Source organism: Corvus kubaryi, unplaced genomic scaffold (assembly GCF_017639235.1).
Source record: "Corvus kubaryi isolate FWS band 111438036 unplaced genomic scaffold, C.kubaryi_AGA036_p1.0 37398, whole genome shotgun sequence".
Classification (NCBI taxonomy): domain Eukaryota; kingdom Metazoa; phylum Chordata; class Aves; order Passeriformes; family Corvidae; genus Corvus; species Corvus kubaryi.
The window spans coordinates 7227380-7244402 of NW_024581137.1; the positions used below are offsets into that span (position 1 = coordinate 7227380).

The 17023-nt window shown below is 43.0% G+C and overlaps 1 protein-coding gene across 2 annotated transcripts in view; it reads right to left on the reverse strand.

The window, feature by feature from the left end:
- Window positions 1-9420: 9420 nt before the first annotated feature.
- EGFR (epidermal growth factor receptor) overlaps window positions 9421-17023 on the reverse strand; it is a 159840-nt gene continuing 152237 nt past the window's right edge. For both annotated transcript variants that reach the window (XM_042043676.1, XM_042043674.1), the window contains exon 28: window positions 9421-16786. In XM_042043676.1, coding sequence (XP_041899610.1) covers window positions 16410-16786 — 377 coding nt within the window. In that variant the 3' untranslated portion in view covers window positions 9421-16409. The remainder of the gene's footprint in view (window positions 16787-17023) is intronic.

Below are 17023 nucleotides of genomic sequence, written 5' to 3' on the forward strand. Positions count from 1 at the left end.
AGCTAATACTTGTGTAATTGCACTGACCCTTTGATTAAGAAACTGTATGAAAGGCTGCCATCACCTCTGCTAAAGGCATAAGCATGGGCTCAAAAACTGACTTCTGTAGGTACTTCCTCCAAATGGTCTCCTGCTATGGCCCACGCTGCTTCTTCTCACTTCCAGGCAGGACCTGCAGTCACTTCTCTTCCTGCGGCACTGCCCCATAGACCTCTTGCAATGTCATCCTCCACTGAATAATACAAGTCCAAAAGACCATCCAAGGAGCAAATCTACCTAATCCTGTCCAAAACATATCCAGAGGGCTCAAACCTTTGTCGCAAAACAAAATAACAACATGTATAAAGGGATCTAGTTAATAATTTAGGAAATAAAATGCTCCTTGTGTGCACGTGTCTTTGGTCACTCAACCATGACCAAATTCTGGTGCAGATTTATTTTAAAGAAAATACCTGTTTTCCCAAGTCAGTCAGCCAGTCTCTGATAAGTCTCTTCGTAGCTAAGCCCTCTACCATGTTTTCTTCACATCATTAAAAAATATGCAATTCTTCTATCCTGACAGCCCTTAACAGTCCTGCCAACACCTATTTGTTCCCTCCTCTTAGGCCATCCCACACTAGGCCAGATTGTGTTTCTTTATCTCATTCTTTATAAAATAATAATAATAAAAAAGTTATTTTTACTACCTGTGTGTAATAAGCTTTCCTACCTTCCAGCGTCCTTGTAAGACTATGAGTCACATGCTGTGAAGCAGACAGGGTCACCTCCCTCCAAGGTCTCCCCATGATTTCTTTAGATAGTCTGAATGTCCCACCTACACCCTCTTGTCTCCTTCCTCTGGCTTCCCCCTTCTAAAGCAGCCTGGTGGAGATCCTCTGATATAGCTGGCCCAGCTACCAGCACTTCAATGGGCTCATCTCTGGCTAAATAATTACTTTTAGCTTTCCAGTGAGCATTGTCCCTCTGGGAGAAGTAACCTATTGTTCTGCACCAGTTTCTATTGAAGGGAAGCAGTAGAAAGCCAATGCAATTAGCACTCTGACAAAGTTGCTTACAAAGATGAATTTGGAATCAGTGTTACCTCTAATAACTATTTCCTTATCATATTTGGTTTATTTACATATAGATCACTGATTCTCCCAGGAATTGCCTGGTGCCTGCCTGCCTTTTGTGTTGTTTTCAAGTGCCCATTGGAGGTAGCCTGACCATCAAGTAACTATGAAGATGTCCCTTGCTGCTGCCTCCTCCGTGGTAGGGGAAGGCCCTGTTGGTATACAAAGTCTTCCTCATCAGGCTTTGATATGAGACAGGGGAGAAAGCAGCCTGACTTTTGGGAGGAGGGCAGCTGTTAGGATCCGGTTCAAACCCAGAAGAGCAAAGAAAATTAAGTCTCTTTGTATAAAATGGAAAGAACTTTGAAGGTTCAAAATATACCCAAAAAACGAGATTAAAACCAAATGAGGTTTGATGTTGGTGCCAAAAATTTGATATATTGTATTAATAGTAAAAGAGGCAAAGAGAAAGAGAAAAGAAAGAAAGAGAAAGAAGTGGGGGGGGGGGGGGGGGCACAGGGAGAGGGTGACAGGGGTTAGGTGGAAGCATATCACCCATCCAGGAGTCCCAATGGTATCTCGTTGCTCCCCTCCATCTAGTCTGCTGGTGGTGAGGGTGCCCTGCCGCCGAAGAGTACAGAATCCTGTGGATTAATACCCGCTTTGGGCAGGTGGGAACACCCAGGTGCCTCCCCTGCAGGGGGCCAGTTTGACACGGTCCCTTGCAAGACTCTGGATTTGTTGCATCATCTGTGGTGCAGGGTCTGGGGACCCCTTAGGGGGGCCTTTGATGGGCCGTGACACCCCCTCTGTCCTTCACATGGATGCGGCTTTTTCCCTGGGTGAAGGGTCCCTCAGCTGGGCTCCTCTGCACGGTGGAGGATGGGCGGTCACTGCGCCTCTCACCAGAGGCTTTTCCAGCACACACCCAAAGCCTCTCTCCCCCCACTCTTTGGTGGAGGGTGTGTTCGAGCCTGGCAGCTGATAGCCCTGGGGCCGTGAGCTCCACTGCTGAGGTGTTAAGCCTGTGCTTTGTGACTGTCCCCAGCCCTGAGTTGTTACGTTATCTTCATCAGCGGGCCCAGGGCCTCATTCCAAAGGCCTATTCAGGGTGTGGTGGTATTTTCTGCAGCTTTTGTAATACAGTTTTACTATGAGTCCTTCATGAAAATGTTTAAGTCATAAACTACAGTATTTCGGTCTCTGACAGCAACTGTGTGTGTGCTCTTGTAATGTTACATATTGGTTACAGACACATGCCTCGGGGGCATGTCCATTGCTCTGTGCTCCTAGAGTTCCCAGGTTTTGACACACACACAATTTGCTACTTTCCACCACTGATACAACTTATGTCTGATGGAAGCTAGATTTGTTAGCTTAGCTAACAAAACCCAAGAATAATTCAAACTCTCACTTGTTTACAAGTCTGTTCCAGCATCATTATTCACAGCAGCAAAACATAAAGTGGCCAGATTTTTTAGGCAGATCCCCACTGGATTCTAAACCAATAAAACAAGTACTAGAAACAATCTTGCATTAGCAAGCCCTACGGGCCAACACTCTAATTTTTAAAAGTACGTGGAGACAGTGTTTGCGTTAGGCAAAACCATGGCTTTTCTAAAACTGCCGCTCACTGAAATTAGCCTTTTTCTTTTGTTTCTGCATTGTGTTAAACGCATGCTGGAGCATTCCCATAAGATACAAAAAGGCTGGATGAAGAATTCTCCCTACTAGCAGTATAGTGATCACAAACCAAACACGAACCTAGATCTCTTTGTTCTGACACAGCCTATTTGCATTACTTTAAGATTCTTCACAGCATCATCTGCACAATATTGGTTTTCTTGCAATACATGAAGAAACTCAATAACTGAGAATTAGGGAAACAGAATTATTTACAGTAACATGCACAAGAGCTTCTGAGGGCAGGAGGATGTCACACTTGTTACGATGCTGTCACTTGTACACTTGTCACCAAGGCTGTGTCCTTTGCACGTACATTGCCACGTCAGAAGTCAGCTTTGTAGTGCATGCTATTGTCTTGCAAGTCTGCTAAAACTAAGCTGCCAAAGAGAAGGATTAATTTTCCATTGGATCAGCGCAGCAACCCTTTCCAGCAGCATCCTGTGAAGGATACAGAATGTTTTGTTCACTAAATATCAAGTAGCAGGAAACCAGCTGCCTAGATCTAGATAAGAGCCAGAGACAAATATGTGCTTGCCTAATCCCTATCTGTACTTGCTTAATCAGCTTTTAGTTCCAGGACCTTGAGCATAATGACCATATAAGGAGGGGTCAACCAAAAGACACCAGAGGATGACTACTAGCCTTCATCCTGCGACCACCAGGAGGAAAAAAAAGACCCCCTAGCAACAAGTCACACATGCGCAGAATACCATAGAAGAGACACTTCAACGGGAAAAGAGACTGTATAAGAAGGAACTGGAACTGGCGGAAGGCGCGGCAGTTGGTGGAGCGGAGACTCCCCTGCCGCCCAGCGCTGTATTTGCCTTTGCCTTGCTTGCTTATTAATTAATTAATAAAATTTTGTGATTGGCAAAATGGAGTTCCTGGATTTGTCACATATTTATCACAATTGGTGCCGTGACTCGGATGCAACTTGTACGGCGGGGTAACGGCTCTACTGGGGAGGCGCCCCGCCGATCTGTCGGCGGCCCTGGTGGTCCCGATCCCTACCTCAGTTGCACCGACGAACCTAAATTCAAGGCATTAGGCAAAGGAAGCCGGCAGGCTGGAGCGGCAGGGATGAACGCAAATCCCGGGTGGCAGACGAGATGTATCCAGATGGGAAAAACCCACGGAGGCCCAGGCAGGCAGGGCGAGCAGGGCTACAGCGTAGCAAAAGCTCGAAGCAGCAGCGGAGCAGGGCAGCCACAGCTCGGTCTCCAGCAGGGCAGGGAAAGCGGCTTTTGGGGTCCCGGCGTTGTTTCCAGCAGGAAGAAAGAACGGCCAAAAAGAAAGAAGCAGCAGCTCCTTTCTCTGCAGCTCCTCTCTCAGGACGCTCAGAGCGAACTGACCCCACACCCAGGTGTAGACAAAGGAGTAGCCAGGCCCGCCCCACTCCCCTTTTTGTTTTTCTTAAGTACAGCTATATGTCCCCTAGCAACATGCATATGGGAGAAAATTCCTTTAACAGGAAAAAACTAAGACTAAACTAAAACCCCAACACTAAGGCAAAATTACAATTTGTGGAAGAGGAAGTGAGATATTTAGGCCATTATCTAAGTAAAGGAAAAAAGAAAATAGACCCTGAAAGAGTGAAAGGGATTCTATCCATACCACCCCCTAAGAACAAAAGACAAGTGAGGCAGTTACTGGGTCTAGTGGGGTATTGTAGACAGTGGATTGAGAACTATAGTAACAAGGTTAAGTTCTTATATAATAAGTTAAGCCAAGAGGGTTTAATAAAGTAGAGCGAGGAGGATAACCAACATCTAGGAGTATTGCAGCATAATCTAGTCAATGCCCCTGTCCTGAGCCTACCAGATTTAAAAAGACCTTTCTATCTATTTATAAATGCTGACAATGGAACGGCCCATGGAGTACTAACCCAAGAATGGGCTGGAAGAAAGAAACCTGTGGGGTACTTATCAAAATTGTTAGATCCTGTCAGTAAAGGGTGGCCCACCTGCCTGCAGGCAATAGTAGCTTGTGCTCTCCTGGTAGAGGAGGCTAACAAGATTACCCTCAATGGAGAACTAAGGGTATTATCCCCTCATAATATTAGAGAAATTCTACAACAAAAAGCAGACAAATGGATAACTGATGCCAGACTCTTGAAGTATGAGGGGATCCTATTAGACTCCCCGAAATTAACCCTGGAGGTAACAACGCTACAAAATCCTGCTCAGTTTTTGTATGGGGAGCCTGATGAAGCTAAATTGGCCCATGATTGCCTGTTAACCATAGAAGAGCAAACTAAAATAAGACCAGATCTTGAAGAGGAAAAATTAGAAAAAAGAGATAGATTGTTTGTAGATGGATCATCTTGAGTAATCGATAGAAAAAGAGTATCCAGTTATGCAATAATGGGAGAGGAAGAGTTTAAAGTGATAGAATCAAGACCATTGAATAGATCCTGGTCCGCACAAGCCTGTGAGCTTTATGCTGTGTTACGAGCACTGCAATTATTAAAGAATAAGTTAAGAACAATATACACTGATTCTAAGTATGCCTATAGGGTTGTGCACACGTTTGGGAAAAAAATAAGGTGTAGAGACCCCAAGTGTCAATGTTATATGTTTGCATGCTACATCTGTAAAGTATGCGGGGACAAGTGGTGGAGTCACTGTAGGCGAGGGATTCCCCCTAGAGGGGTTTGTATTCCTTGCTGGACGCTCCAGCAGAACCTAACTGATTGGATCTTAAAGTATAGGGTGGTGCATGAAAGATTAATAAAAGAATCTGAAGTATGGTGGAAAATCTTTGCATACGGAATTGAGCCAAAATATTATTGCTATCATCCTAATGAGCCAATCCCCTTTATAGTTGAAATTATTCATTGCACCTGTCGTACCCACCTGAAAGGAATCCGGTGTGATACACCTCAGGTTAAGAACTGTAACTGGGACTCCTATGTTAAGAGGCAAAAAGAGCGACAGAGCTGCCCCCAGGGGTCTCCTGAAGAATACTCTTGCTGCCGAGAAGATGGTACCCCTCGTGGCTCGAAGCAACTGAGTCGACGAACGAGGCAGAAGAGTAGAAAGCTGTGGAGGAAAAAACCCCCAGAATGGGATAATAAAACTATGCTCATAAAAATGCCTCAGAAGTAAGATTAAGAGCAAGGATCCCTGGAGGGAGGGCAGGTCGCAATGTGTAAATTGGAGGAATCCTCGAACATACTTTCGTACTCCCCACGCCTTTAGTGATGCTCGTTGCTTGACCCGGCATATTACCCTTCTTGTGCTTACATTGTATTTAAATGAAGCTAGCGCAACAGAATCCCTATCAGACCAACCATTTAAATGGTCATTAATACGGTGGGAAGATCAGAAGGTTATACAAACAGTAACTACGCCAAGCAACCCAAGCTTTAGTTGTCAACTCTGTGATCTTATACAGGTAGAACCATGCCTGAACAAAAAAAGATTTTATTTCTGCCCAGCATCTAACCCAGAGAAAACCTATTGTAACTGGCCTGGACACTACTACTGTGCATACTGGAGCTGTAAAACAGTCGCCTTTGAGTTTTCCCCTGGAGGAGGACAAGACAAATATATCAAGGTCGAGTGGAGGCCCAGCGGGTGTCAGCCCCCAGAGGACCATTGATTTTGTTAGTGCTTGGACTCACCTTTAGACCATGTATATTTAATAAACTAATTTCTATAGTAAGAAGCCGCTTAAAAGCAGCACACCTTATGCTTGTCAGAGCTAAGTATGAACAAATACTTGAAAAAGAAAACTTAGAAACATTAGAACTGGCTAAACAAGAATTACAAAGATTCAGTGAACAAAAATGAATAAAGAAGAGAAATGGGGGATTGTGAAGGATACAGAATGTTTTGTTCACTAAATATCAAGTAGCAGGAAACCAGCTGCCTAGATCTAGATAAGAGCCAGAGACAAATATGTGCTTGCCTAATCCCTATCTGTACTTGCTTAATCAGCTTTTAGTTCCAGGACCTTGAGCATAATGACCATATAAGGAGGGGTCAACCAAAAGACACCAGAGGATGACTACTAGCCTTCATCCTGCGACCACCAGGAGGAAAAAAAAGACCCCCTAGCAACAAGTCACACATGCGCAGAATACCATAGAAGAGACACTTCAACGGGAAAAGAGACTGTATAAGAAGGAACTGGAACTGGCGGAAGGCGCGGCAGTTGGTGGAGCGGAGACTCCCCTGCCGCCCAGCGCTGTATTTGCCTTTGCCTTGCTTGCTTATTAATTAATAAAATTTTGTGATTGGCAAAATGGAGTTCCTGGATTTGTCACATATTTATCACAATCCCATATGTAGGTTGGATGAAATGTACCATGAATCTGTACTCCAAATGGACTGGAAAATAAATCGCCTATGCAAGCTCATTTTTTCGGCTCTATTTGCTGAAATAGGGAGACCTATTTTAAAGCTATGTGTGCTCTGGACAGAGTTTCTTCCTTCCAAGAGAGGGCACCATCAGCTTTCCTTCTGCTGCTCTTTGAAGTAGGGGTAATAGGAATAGTCTCACTCAGGCCTTGCAAGCTTGGGTTCCTTTTGGATATCTCAGATAGCTGCAGATGTGTTCTACGAGTGCCCCATAGGATGTCTGGCCACAGGGGCAAGGGCTGTGCCTGAAGGATCCCACCACTGTGCTGTGCCAGAGCTGCATTCCCATGACATTTATGCCTAGCCTCCTAGCCTGGCTTGGTTTGACCTAGCATGGACCTAGCTGGTCTCCATGGACGGCGGTAGAAGTTCTACATTGCTGTATTTCTTACTCACGATCAGTAAATTCACGGAGATCCTCAGCTTGTGATGATTTAACAGGCTCCAAGAGCTAGATGGGAATCTATACAACCAGCTGTGACCCTTACCGGCTGTACTTTGGCTTGCTAAATCAGTGCCAGGACAAACACTGCTAAATAAAAGCTGTCTGTGAGATGAGGATATCCATCTCTTGTATCATCATCGCTCCTATCTGAGAGGGACAGCGTCCAGTGAAGTCTAGTGCAATCCAGAAGTCTGTGCCCTTTCAAAAAAGAAAAGGAAAAAAACGTGCAAACATACAATACATACATACAATACAAGATAAAGATGACAAACACTTACTGCACTATTTCATAAAGATGACAAACACTTACTGCACTATTTCTGAGCTAGTTCAGTTTCACAGGGCTGTAACTCACTGAAGGCAGCAGTCTCTAAGGTTAACATACACATTAAATAACATTCCTTCTGCTGTCTTCAGAAAGAAAACACGTTTTCAAGTAAAAGGCTTTCTGCAACAAGAGCTCTGGTGTTGAACTTCACACAGATGGTGCTTATTAGAGAGATTTCCATTTCCAAAAAACAATTTAAAGCACCACCTGATCTGCAATTCCAGCTCCTCTCTCTAATAAACAGCAGCGATAATTCACATTGTGGGATTGGGAACTAACTTCCTCCATATATATTCACAGATGGGCTCCGAGCAGGCCACCTCATGATGTGGGGAGCCGGATCAGCCACCACTAAGCACCCTGAGCAGGACATGTCTCTCTGTGCCTGCCATGCCAGTGGACCCTTCCTGGGCGTCTGCTGTGGGTCTGATGCAGGTCTGACATAAGAACTGAGCCCATCTCTGACAGCAAACATAATGCCACTTTAAGGAAGCTGAGTCACCTTCACTGCTCTTCCTACCACCCACCTTTGGCAATTGCAAGGCCCCTCTTTCTTGCCAGATGCATGCCTGGTACAAACACCTCTTATCAAAGGCTGCTGCAGAAGTGCTGCCACAGTCAGCAGCCTTAGCACAGGAACAAACAAGGCCATTTGTGACCAGTTACTGCTGAAATGTGACTGTCTCAAAGAGTGATGGTGAAGCCCTTTCATGTTCATTGCTGTAGGAGGCACGTGGGTCTGTCCCAGGTGCCATGGTAGGTGGTCCAGCTGTGGCTGTGGGCCTCCTCAGAGCACATTAGCTCTTTTATTGGCTGTCTTGTACATTTCTGATGTGTTCTGATGTAATTATTGGGCATTCAGATAGTTCCCCGAAGGCTGGCTTTGTTGTTCTCCTGGGTCGAGGTCAGGAGTGCCAAAGGGTAAGGCTTTGCTAAGGCTTGCTTAGTGCTGCTGTTGATAATGATGGAGCCTGTGGAAGAGACTTGTATTCCTCTCCTATCTTTTAACGGCAATTTTCTATATCTTATCGTCATCTGCCATATCCTGTGCAGGCAGATAGGGAAGTTAAACTGCAGCTGTGCTTCTTTGGCTGTCTTCTGTTCTTGCACCCTCTGTCACTTTTCTGTTTATTTGAAGTTGACTGCACTGAACTCCGTGGAATTTCTGAATACTCATCCTTCCCAAACACCCACGCTTTTCTATACTTACATCATTCTTCATTTTAAGTTCCTCTCTTTTGGTGCTTTGAAAGTGGGATTTAGCAAGTCAGTGTCCTCACCTCTCTGGGGTAAGTACAGAGGCAATGCTCTGCTTCTGTCAGATACAGACAACACCAGTTTCCTGTCTGATAAGGACTTTTAAATCTACAAAGTTGCTTTATGATCTTCACAGAGGAGGCGCATAGATGTACAATGTATATTTCAATTTCCTTCTTGATACTAATTATTCTTCCTCATAGCAATACTAACTTATCTAGAATCTTCTCAAGCCAGATGAACTCTAAAAGGGGGGGGGGAGGGAAGGAAATAATGTGCCAAAAGAGCAAATATTTAATTACTTTTATTAAAATAAAAATATCATGCATTAATACGCATTAGACATTTCTGAGAACCAGTAATATGAAGATTAAGACTACGTAATTTCTGCATAAAATAGGTTGAGCTGGTAAAACATGCAGCCTATGTACTGGAAGGGACTGGATGGAAAGATGAAAATGAGAAAGGTGCTGTTATGGCTTTTTTTTTTCTGTGTACAAAGTTCATCTATAAAGACAAAAATTATTTCATTTACTAATTGTGATACCAGGGACCTATCCAGGCTGAATGCATACTGACAGTTCCAGCTCCTCTCTTCTTTACTATCTTGCCAATGCAGTGTATATTGCTCTGTTACGTTGAGGATCCTGCAATTCCTTTAATCTTTGTCTGTTACATGTTCCACCAGTTGGATAATTAAACACTGATACTCAGGGTACACTAGGGCTTCATTTGACTGTCTTTGCTAACAGAATTTCTCTTCCTGCCTAGTATAGTACAACAATTTAAGTGACCAGTGTGACTCTGGTTGAGACTTCATTTTGCCTTAGCTATGTACTTTGGAAATGGCCAACACTACGGCTTCATATGGATCAGCTTTTGAGGGATTGCCTTCACTCTGCTTCTGCTCTTGTCATGGAAGTGGAGTGGGAACCTGACATGTAAAAGAGCAGCTTTTTTTAGGGCCCTGATAAGCAGCACCTGGGCTTTCATATTGCACTTCCATTGGTCACAAGTGTTGCCTGTATTATTGCTCACATTATGAAACTCCAGCACTGTGCACACAGAGAGCCAAAGAGTCTTGAAGAGAGGAAAGACTGCTGTTACTAGCTTCACTAAGCTCTGGATAAATCCCCAAGGTGACAAATTTTCCCAGAAAAAAAATCTAAGTCCATCAAAAAAGAACCCTTATTGTGAGTTCTTCTCTGGCTACAAGCTACAAGCTAGCCACTGCTTTTTGTTCCCCCCAAATACAACAGTATATCACAATAGAAGTCCTCCAAAAATTAAAAACAATTAAAAAGAATAATATACACCTCATTTTTTCATCGCTCATATACAAACAATCTTTGATCAACAGTATAAACCATTAAACCATATAAAAGTCAATAGTTTCTTATTTTACAAATAGTGCTTTCATAGTTGAGTAACTTTACAATGCTGTAAGGGTACCGTCTGTATCTATGGATATATTGCTTGACAGTTTATTAAAACCAAGTCATTATACCTTATACTCGGTTGACTGCATCAATACAAAGCAGCCTAATATGGGCAATGGATCCATAGGATCTCTGATTATTGTGAGGGATTTTCAAAAATCACTCAACATTAGCCTTGTTTTATACTCTCAGTGTAATCAATTTAAACATCCCATTAATTTCAAGGAGAACACTATTAGGAATGTAGGATTAAAAAAGCAACGTAGGTATGTGAGCCAAGCCTCCTACCACTGTAGACAACTAGTTTGATTATTTCCTTTAATAAAATATGAGGATAACATTGATGGTGGTTGCAAATGCACACTCTCCAGCTAGCTTGTGAGAGGTAAGGAGAAGACTCTGGATAAATTCCAGCTTGACTGAAAATAATGTACTGCATTGTCTGTGTAGGAACAACACCTTCTGCCAGTCCAGTTGTTAGTGGCATTCTTGATTTTTGGTTTTCACCTTATTAATCAGAAAAACCCATTACTTCAATGTGAGAGATACAAAGAGACCACAGGACCTGTGCTGCTGTGCATCCAGACAGCCCCATCTGCACCATGTTAGAAGATGACAGCAAAGCTGATGAAGCACCAGCCCCAAATCTTGGCTGAAGGCATTTTGCCTGCTGACTTCAGCAATGCAATAAAGTGGCATGTCTTTTGCCAGGCAGGTCTCCAGTTATCAATTCTTTCCCTTGGGAAACCCATTTTTGGATGCTGTTGAGGCCTTAGCTTGACCACTAGCTGTTGTACAGCCTACTATGACTGCACTTTTCTCTCCCTGGATAAAAAGAAGGGGTTGCACCAACCCACAGTTCTCAGTCCACATGGTCATGGTAATAGAGGCAGTGATCTGCCTAACACCAGACATCAAACGCAGGCAGGATGCAGGGCAGAAAGCAAAGCATATCATGGAAGCTCTGTGATTTCAACTCCCCTGCATAATTAAAGTAATACATAACCAAGTGTTACTGTTTTAAAGTCTCACTGACTGCCTACACACTTCCTCACACAAGAAAGTTATTTCATCATTTCTCATCTTCACATCATCGTATTTTTTCATGATACTGAGCCAAAATATCATATATTTGCTTCTTTTTTTCTTGGCTGTGTCTCTGTTTAGATATTGCATTAAGTGCAATATGGAGTAGCGGTTGTAGGTTTGGCCCTGAAGTGATACATGGTCCCAATATCCAGCTTGGTTTTCTACAGACAGGCTTCACACTCCTGCCAAGCTCACTGGAGGCCTGACCCAGCCTAAATGAAGGGTGAAGCTCTGTAGCTCTTCCCTATAAAAAGAAGCTGTGGAAGTGGTGATCAATACCCTATTCCTTTAAAGCAATAAAACAAGACATTACATCTTTGGTCCTAATGCAGCCCATTTGACAAGCTACTTGAAGGTGTCATGTTTTTCTTTTGTATAAACTTTTTTTTTCTATTATTTTCTTTATTATTTTAAAAAGGCTCCTTGAAAGTTGTATGTCAGAACAAAGAGGGAACACTTATAAAAAGAATGATAGAAAATGGGATCCCATTATAAAAATTTGAACCAGTGGTGATAAAACATTACAAAGCACTCTTGCTAAGTGTTATACACAGTTTGACATTTCACAAGTATAGAGTTTCCACCAAGGAGGAGGACACAGGTATATTTTCATACTTTGTCCTGATTCAGGTGTTTTCTCATAAAGAAACTCTGGGGGAAACAATGGCCATAGTACCGTAACTGCTCATTCGAGAGGCAGTGGTCATACTAACAGATGTTGAATCCTGAATGTGAAAAATGAGTGCTCGTCTGGAAATGCAAAGTTTCTCCTTGGCACCCTGAAGCACCCACAGACAGACCAAGACTACCCCAGACACCTTGTGATGGGACTTCTTTAAGCTGTTTGGGGTCCTGTGACATTGTTGTAACCCTAACTATGTCCCTCAGGGAAGAGATACCCCTCATAGTATGAATGCCATGTACCTTGGTTTTGCACAAGCAATCTCTGCAACCCCCTTCACATGACGCTGGGATCAGGGACAGGAAGGAGCACCTGTACCTGCAGGCCTCAGTGATGTCCCTGTGCAAACTCAGCAGCTGTCTTGGGTACGGATTGGTCAGCTGTAGCCCTTCCCTGGCATTACTCCCCCTATACAAGCCCCTTCCTTTCAAACAAGCCAGAGGACCACATTTTCTAATGCTAGGGTGGGCTTCAAGTCTCAGTGAGGTTGGTGGGATGGGGCATCACCCCGAGGCATTCCAGAAACCACCATCTAGTTCCAACTGCTCCCTCTAAAAAAACTTACTTCAATGTTGACTGTCAGTTGGGAACAAAAGGAAGCCCCTGGCCTCTGGATGAATTTACTTGACAAAATCAATTGCAACATGAAGAAAATTTTGCAGGTCAACTTCTTTGCAGCAAAAGAAAACAACCCAAGGCCCAAAATGAAATCAAGTGTGTTGACACTGTACACAATCACTGGAAAACATCAAAGTAAGATGAAGAATCTTAACTTACATTTTCATACACTTAGAAGTTATTAAAGGTCCTAAATTATTATTGCAAAAGGAGTTCTGTAGTAACAACTGCTTTATGAGATATGCTAAGGACTAACTTGTGAGTATTTTATTTTGTCTTCCATAAGAAGTACAGTAAAAAGGGAAATTCTATTTTTCTCAAGTGGTAAGACTCCACTGGTTTTTATAAGAGGCTGTGGAATGCTACATTTCCCTATTTAGCTGTGTTTTTAAAATCAGCCTTTTCTACCCATACCTCCAGTTGACCTTTCAAGTTATTTTTGGATGTTGATTTATGCTGCCTAACTATATTCTCCTGTATGAGCACCTATGATCTGCTGGGGCCTCCTTGCTGCTAAATGTGCAGTGAGCTGCAATGGGAAAACCAGGACATTTCTGCTGCTTACTGTTTTTTTTAATCCTGGTGGAAATTATTTGGTATATTGCTACTGTCTGTTACCCTGTGAGCATCACTGTGCACAGCACCTGTGCTTCCAGCCACAGCCGGTCGCTGCACAGTCCCATCCACTCCCAGTGCCCATGTATCTGCCCCTGCAGGCACTACCCAGTTTTTATTTTTTGCTGGCTTTTGAATCATTACTGAGCTGCCAATGTACAAATCATGGCTTACAGGATGCCTGTTTACCAGAAATACTTCACAATATATAGTTGATCCTGACAATCTGGAATCTACATTTGTATCAACAGTTTGTGATCCTACGTCCTCTTTCCTACATTTTTCATCAAAAACATCACGTTCAAAGGGAGATGTTCTTTCTAACTTACATTGCTTAATTTTTAGATGAATCTCCTTGTTTCTAGCAATGAATTGCTACTGAATCCCTCCTGAATTAAAAGGGCATGTGTTAACCTCTATTCATGCTACATAATGTTGGTGATACACATTGCTATTTCTCAGTGGCTTTCTTGTTTTAGCTAACAGATCAAACAGATTAAAATCAATAAATGCCTTTGTGCAATAGTGTTTGAAAGATTCTGTGGGAGAATATGCACTCTGTGATTTTCTAGTGTTTGGCTTGGAGACAGATTCAGCAAATTGAAAAATTATCTGTGAATTCTGTTAAGATCTTTTTTTAGTTTTATGTACATTTCTGCCAGGGTGGTGGGTGGGGAAAAGCAGCGCTGCCTGTGCGCACATGTTGCACACTTGTGAGAGCAACACAACAAATCTGCTCCCAGGAATGCAAGGAGAAATCTGCCGCTAATTGGACGTGGGAACTGAATTTTGGTTACTGTTTTAAATACAAGCCACTGAGAATCCAAGTCAAACATTGCATCTTCCACTGGGTCATGGTGAGACACATCTACCAAACAGAACAATCTCTGGATTCTGACCCAACATGCCACTCCGCTCTGTACTGTGGTGAGACTCATGAGCTGTACACATACAAACTGCTAATGCATGTTGCTAAAAAAAGGGGCTCATTTCACATGACTGGAGGGCTCTTTTCCTCAGTAAATCTGTAAAAACAGTGCTCTAAGGATTTGCTGCTTGATCCTGGACTTCAGATGCAATACTTATACTGAAACACATAATGATGTAATCAGAACATGGCAGCGGCATAAATTTGACTGTTTCTTGCTACTTAATATAGACTACAGATCCTCTCCAAGTCAGCTGCTTATGCTACCCTCAAGCAAGTTGCCACCATTCAAATAGTTAAAGGCCTTTGTCCCCAAATAAGAATTTGCTTTCTGATCTAGTGGTTTGATTAAAATAGCACTGCCAAGCTGTTGGTGGGATGCATCTAAAGGACTGACTAAATTCACACTTTAGGCACTTTACTCCTCCTATATTCATAAGAAATGTTAGTGATGGAATAATTTTATGGGTCACTGGAAAGAGTAGCTGCTTTTGCTGCTGTGACTGACTTACAATATCAAGCTAAAATCTCAGCCTCACCTTGCCTGCCTATACCACACTAATAACCAGAAGATGATGCTGTGCATTTCAAAGAAGCAGTAGGCAACCCTGTGCTTCAGAAGAAGGAGATAATATTTTCCATCACTCCAGATTATTCTTTCTTTCCTTAATTCATTCTCACTGCTCCTTCTGCATTGCCAGGATAGTAACCCCAAAGGGACATGTAACCAACTTCAGCATCTGCTCCAGAGTGGGACAGCAATTGGCAGTATTCTACTTTGAAGTGAGTGAAATGTACTACTTAGATACCCCTTTTCTTTGTCAAATGTATAAAGGAAAATGATTTCTGCTCTGAGCCCCTTCGAGAAGGAAAATAAAGCTGCTCACCTAGAGCTACCTGTGTTTCTTTCCTTAGTCAAGTTTAATTTAGTACAGTTCTTCCAATCTGTCTCGTGAGTGCTCCAATTTGCCACTATTTGCATTTCCTTGACATTTAATTGAAGTCTGTTAAACGTTATCTGACACTTCATTTTTCAGATACGGCAACATCTTTAACAGTTTTGTTGAAGAAGAAAGGCATTTTGACAACCTGACAGCTGCATAAGGGATCAGAACAAAAAAAAAGTCTTGGGTTTGACCATCAGAAAACAGACTAGTGAGCACTTTATAATCATGTATAAGTGACTTGGAGGTGTGTTCCTCTTGTCAGTTTGTAGATGTAGTGGTCAGCAGGTGATGCATTGTGCCATTTCGCTCCTTGTGCTAGTTCTCCCCAGACCAATCCACTCCATACTGCCCTGGGCAGAATCACCCATACGTCCCTCAGATGCACTTCTCACCTTTGGGCCAAAAGGCACTATATGGAGCCAATTTGTAAAAATCTGGTGGTTTGGAATAACAGTTTCAGTTCCAGAAGATTTGGAACATAATTTTTTTTCCTGCTGGTGATCTGAGCAACACTTAGCAGATGAGCAGTACAAGCATCTGATCTTGTAAAAGATCCAAAAATTCTGTTAGAAACATTTATAAAAATACAGAATGTAGAAAGGAATTTGACTGTACAATGTGTACAGCTCTCAAGTTCATCCCAGAGTGGCTTTTACCATGCTACCATTTGAAAATGAAAGGAATGCATCCGTATTTCTTCAGTCCAGGAAGATCCTGCTCCATTCCAACATGCCTCCAAGTGCAGGTTAGGGGCCTCAGCTATTACATGGAAATGGGCAAGGAAAGACCCAAACTTACCATCAGACAGGCTTTGCAGTTTAAAAGCCCCATGCTGAAAAGGAGAGGTGTGCTTTTTGATGCATTGTGGTTGCCATTTGCTCTGAGCCAGAGTCCACTCTTGCAGCAGCCAACAGTTCACTTATCCAGCTTGCCTCGCTGCAAGAAGGAATTCTCTATGGTCATGCTGAGGCTTCAATGTATTCGCCTTTTGGTGCTGCTACCCTCAAGTACTCTGGGTTTTCTGCTGTGGGAACTTTCAAGAGACCGTTAGGTTTGGTTTCCTTCGGTAAGAAGTCCTGCTGGTAGTCAGGATTGTCCAGATTTATTTGGTGGTTGCCTGCCTGGATCCAGTAGGGAGAGCTCTCAAAGGCTGTCTTGGCCAGTGGAGACTGGTTGGTGTTGAGATACTCGGGGTTGTCCACAGCTGTGCTGTGTGAATTCTGGTAGCTGGAGTCTGTGGGGATCTTTGAGTTTGCTGTGAGAGAGAAGTTGTTGTAGATTGGATTCTGGACTGCTGAGGCAGATGCTTTCTTGGGCACCAACTGGTTTACATATTCTAGAATAAAAAGAAAATAAGAATGAGAAGGAATGAAAAGGAAGATATAAAATTATTGCAGCCATTTGTGTCCCTTGACATTTCGTTTCAACCCAGCTGCCACTTGCTCTTCGCACACGGCACATCTCTGAACTTCCCAGAGTGGAAAAGAGCCACAGGCAGGAAATGCCACTCTGTGGCACCGAACATGCTGCCGTGAGGTTCACTGTCAAGAATTTTGTTTGCTAACCAGCAGAA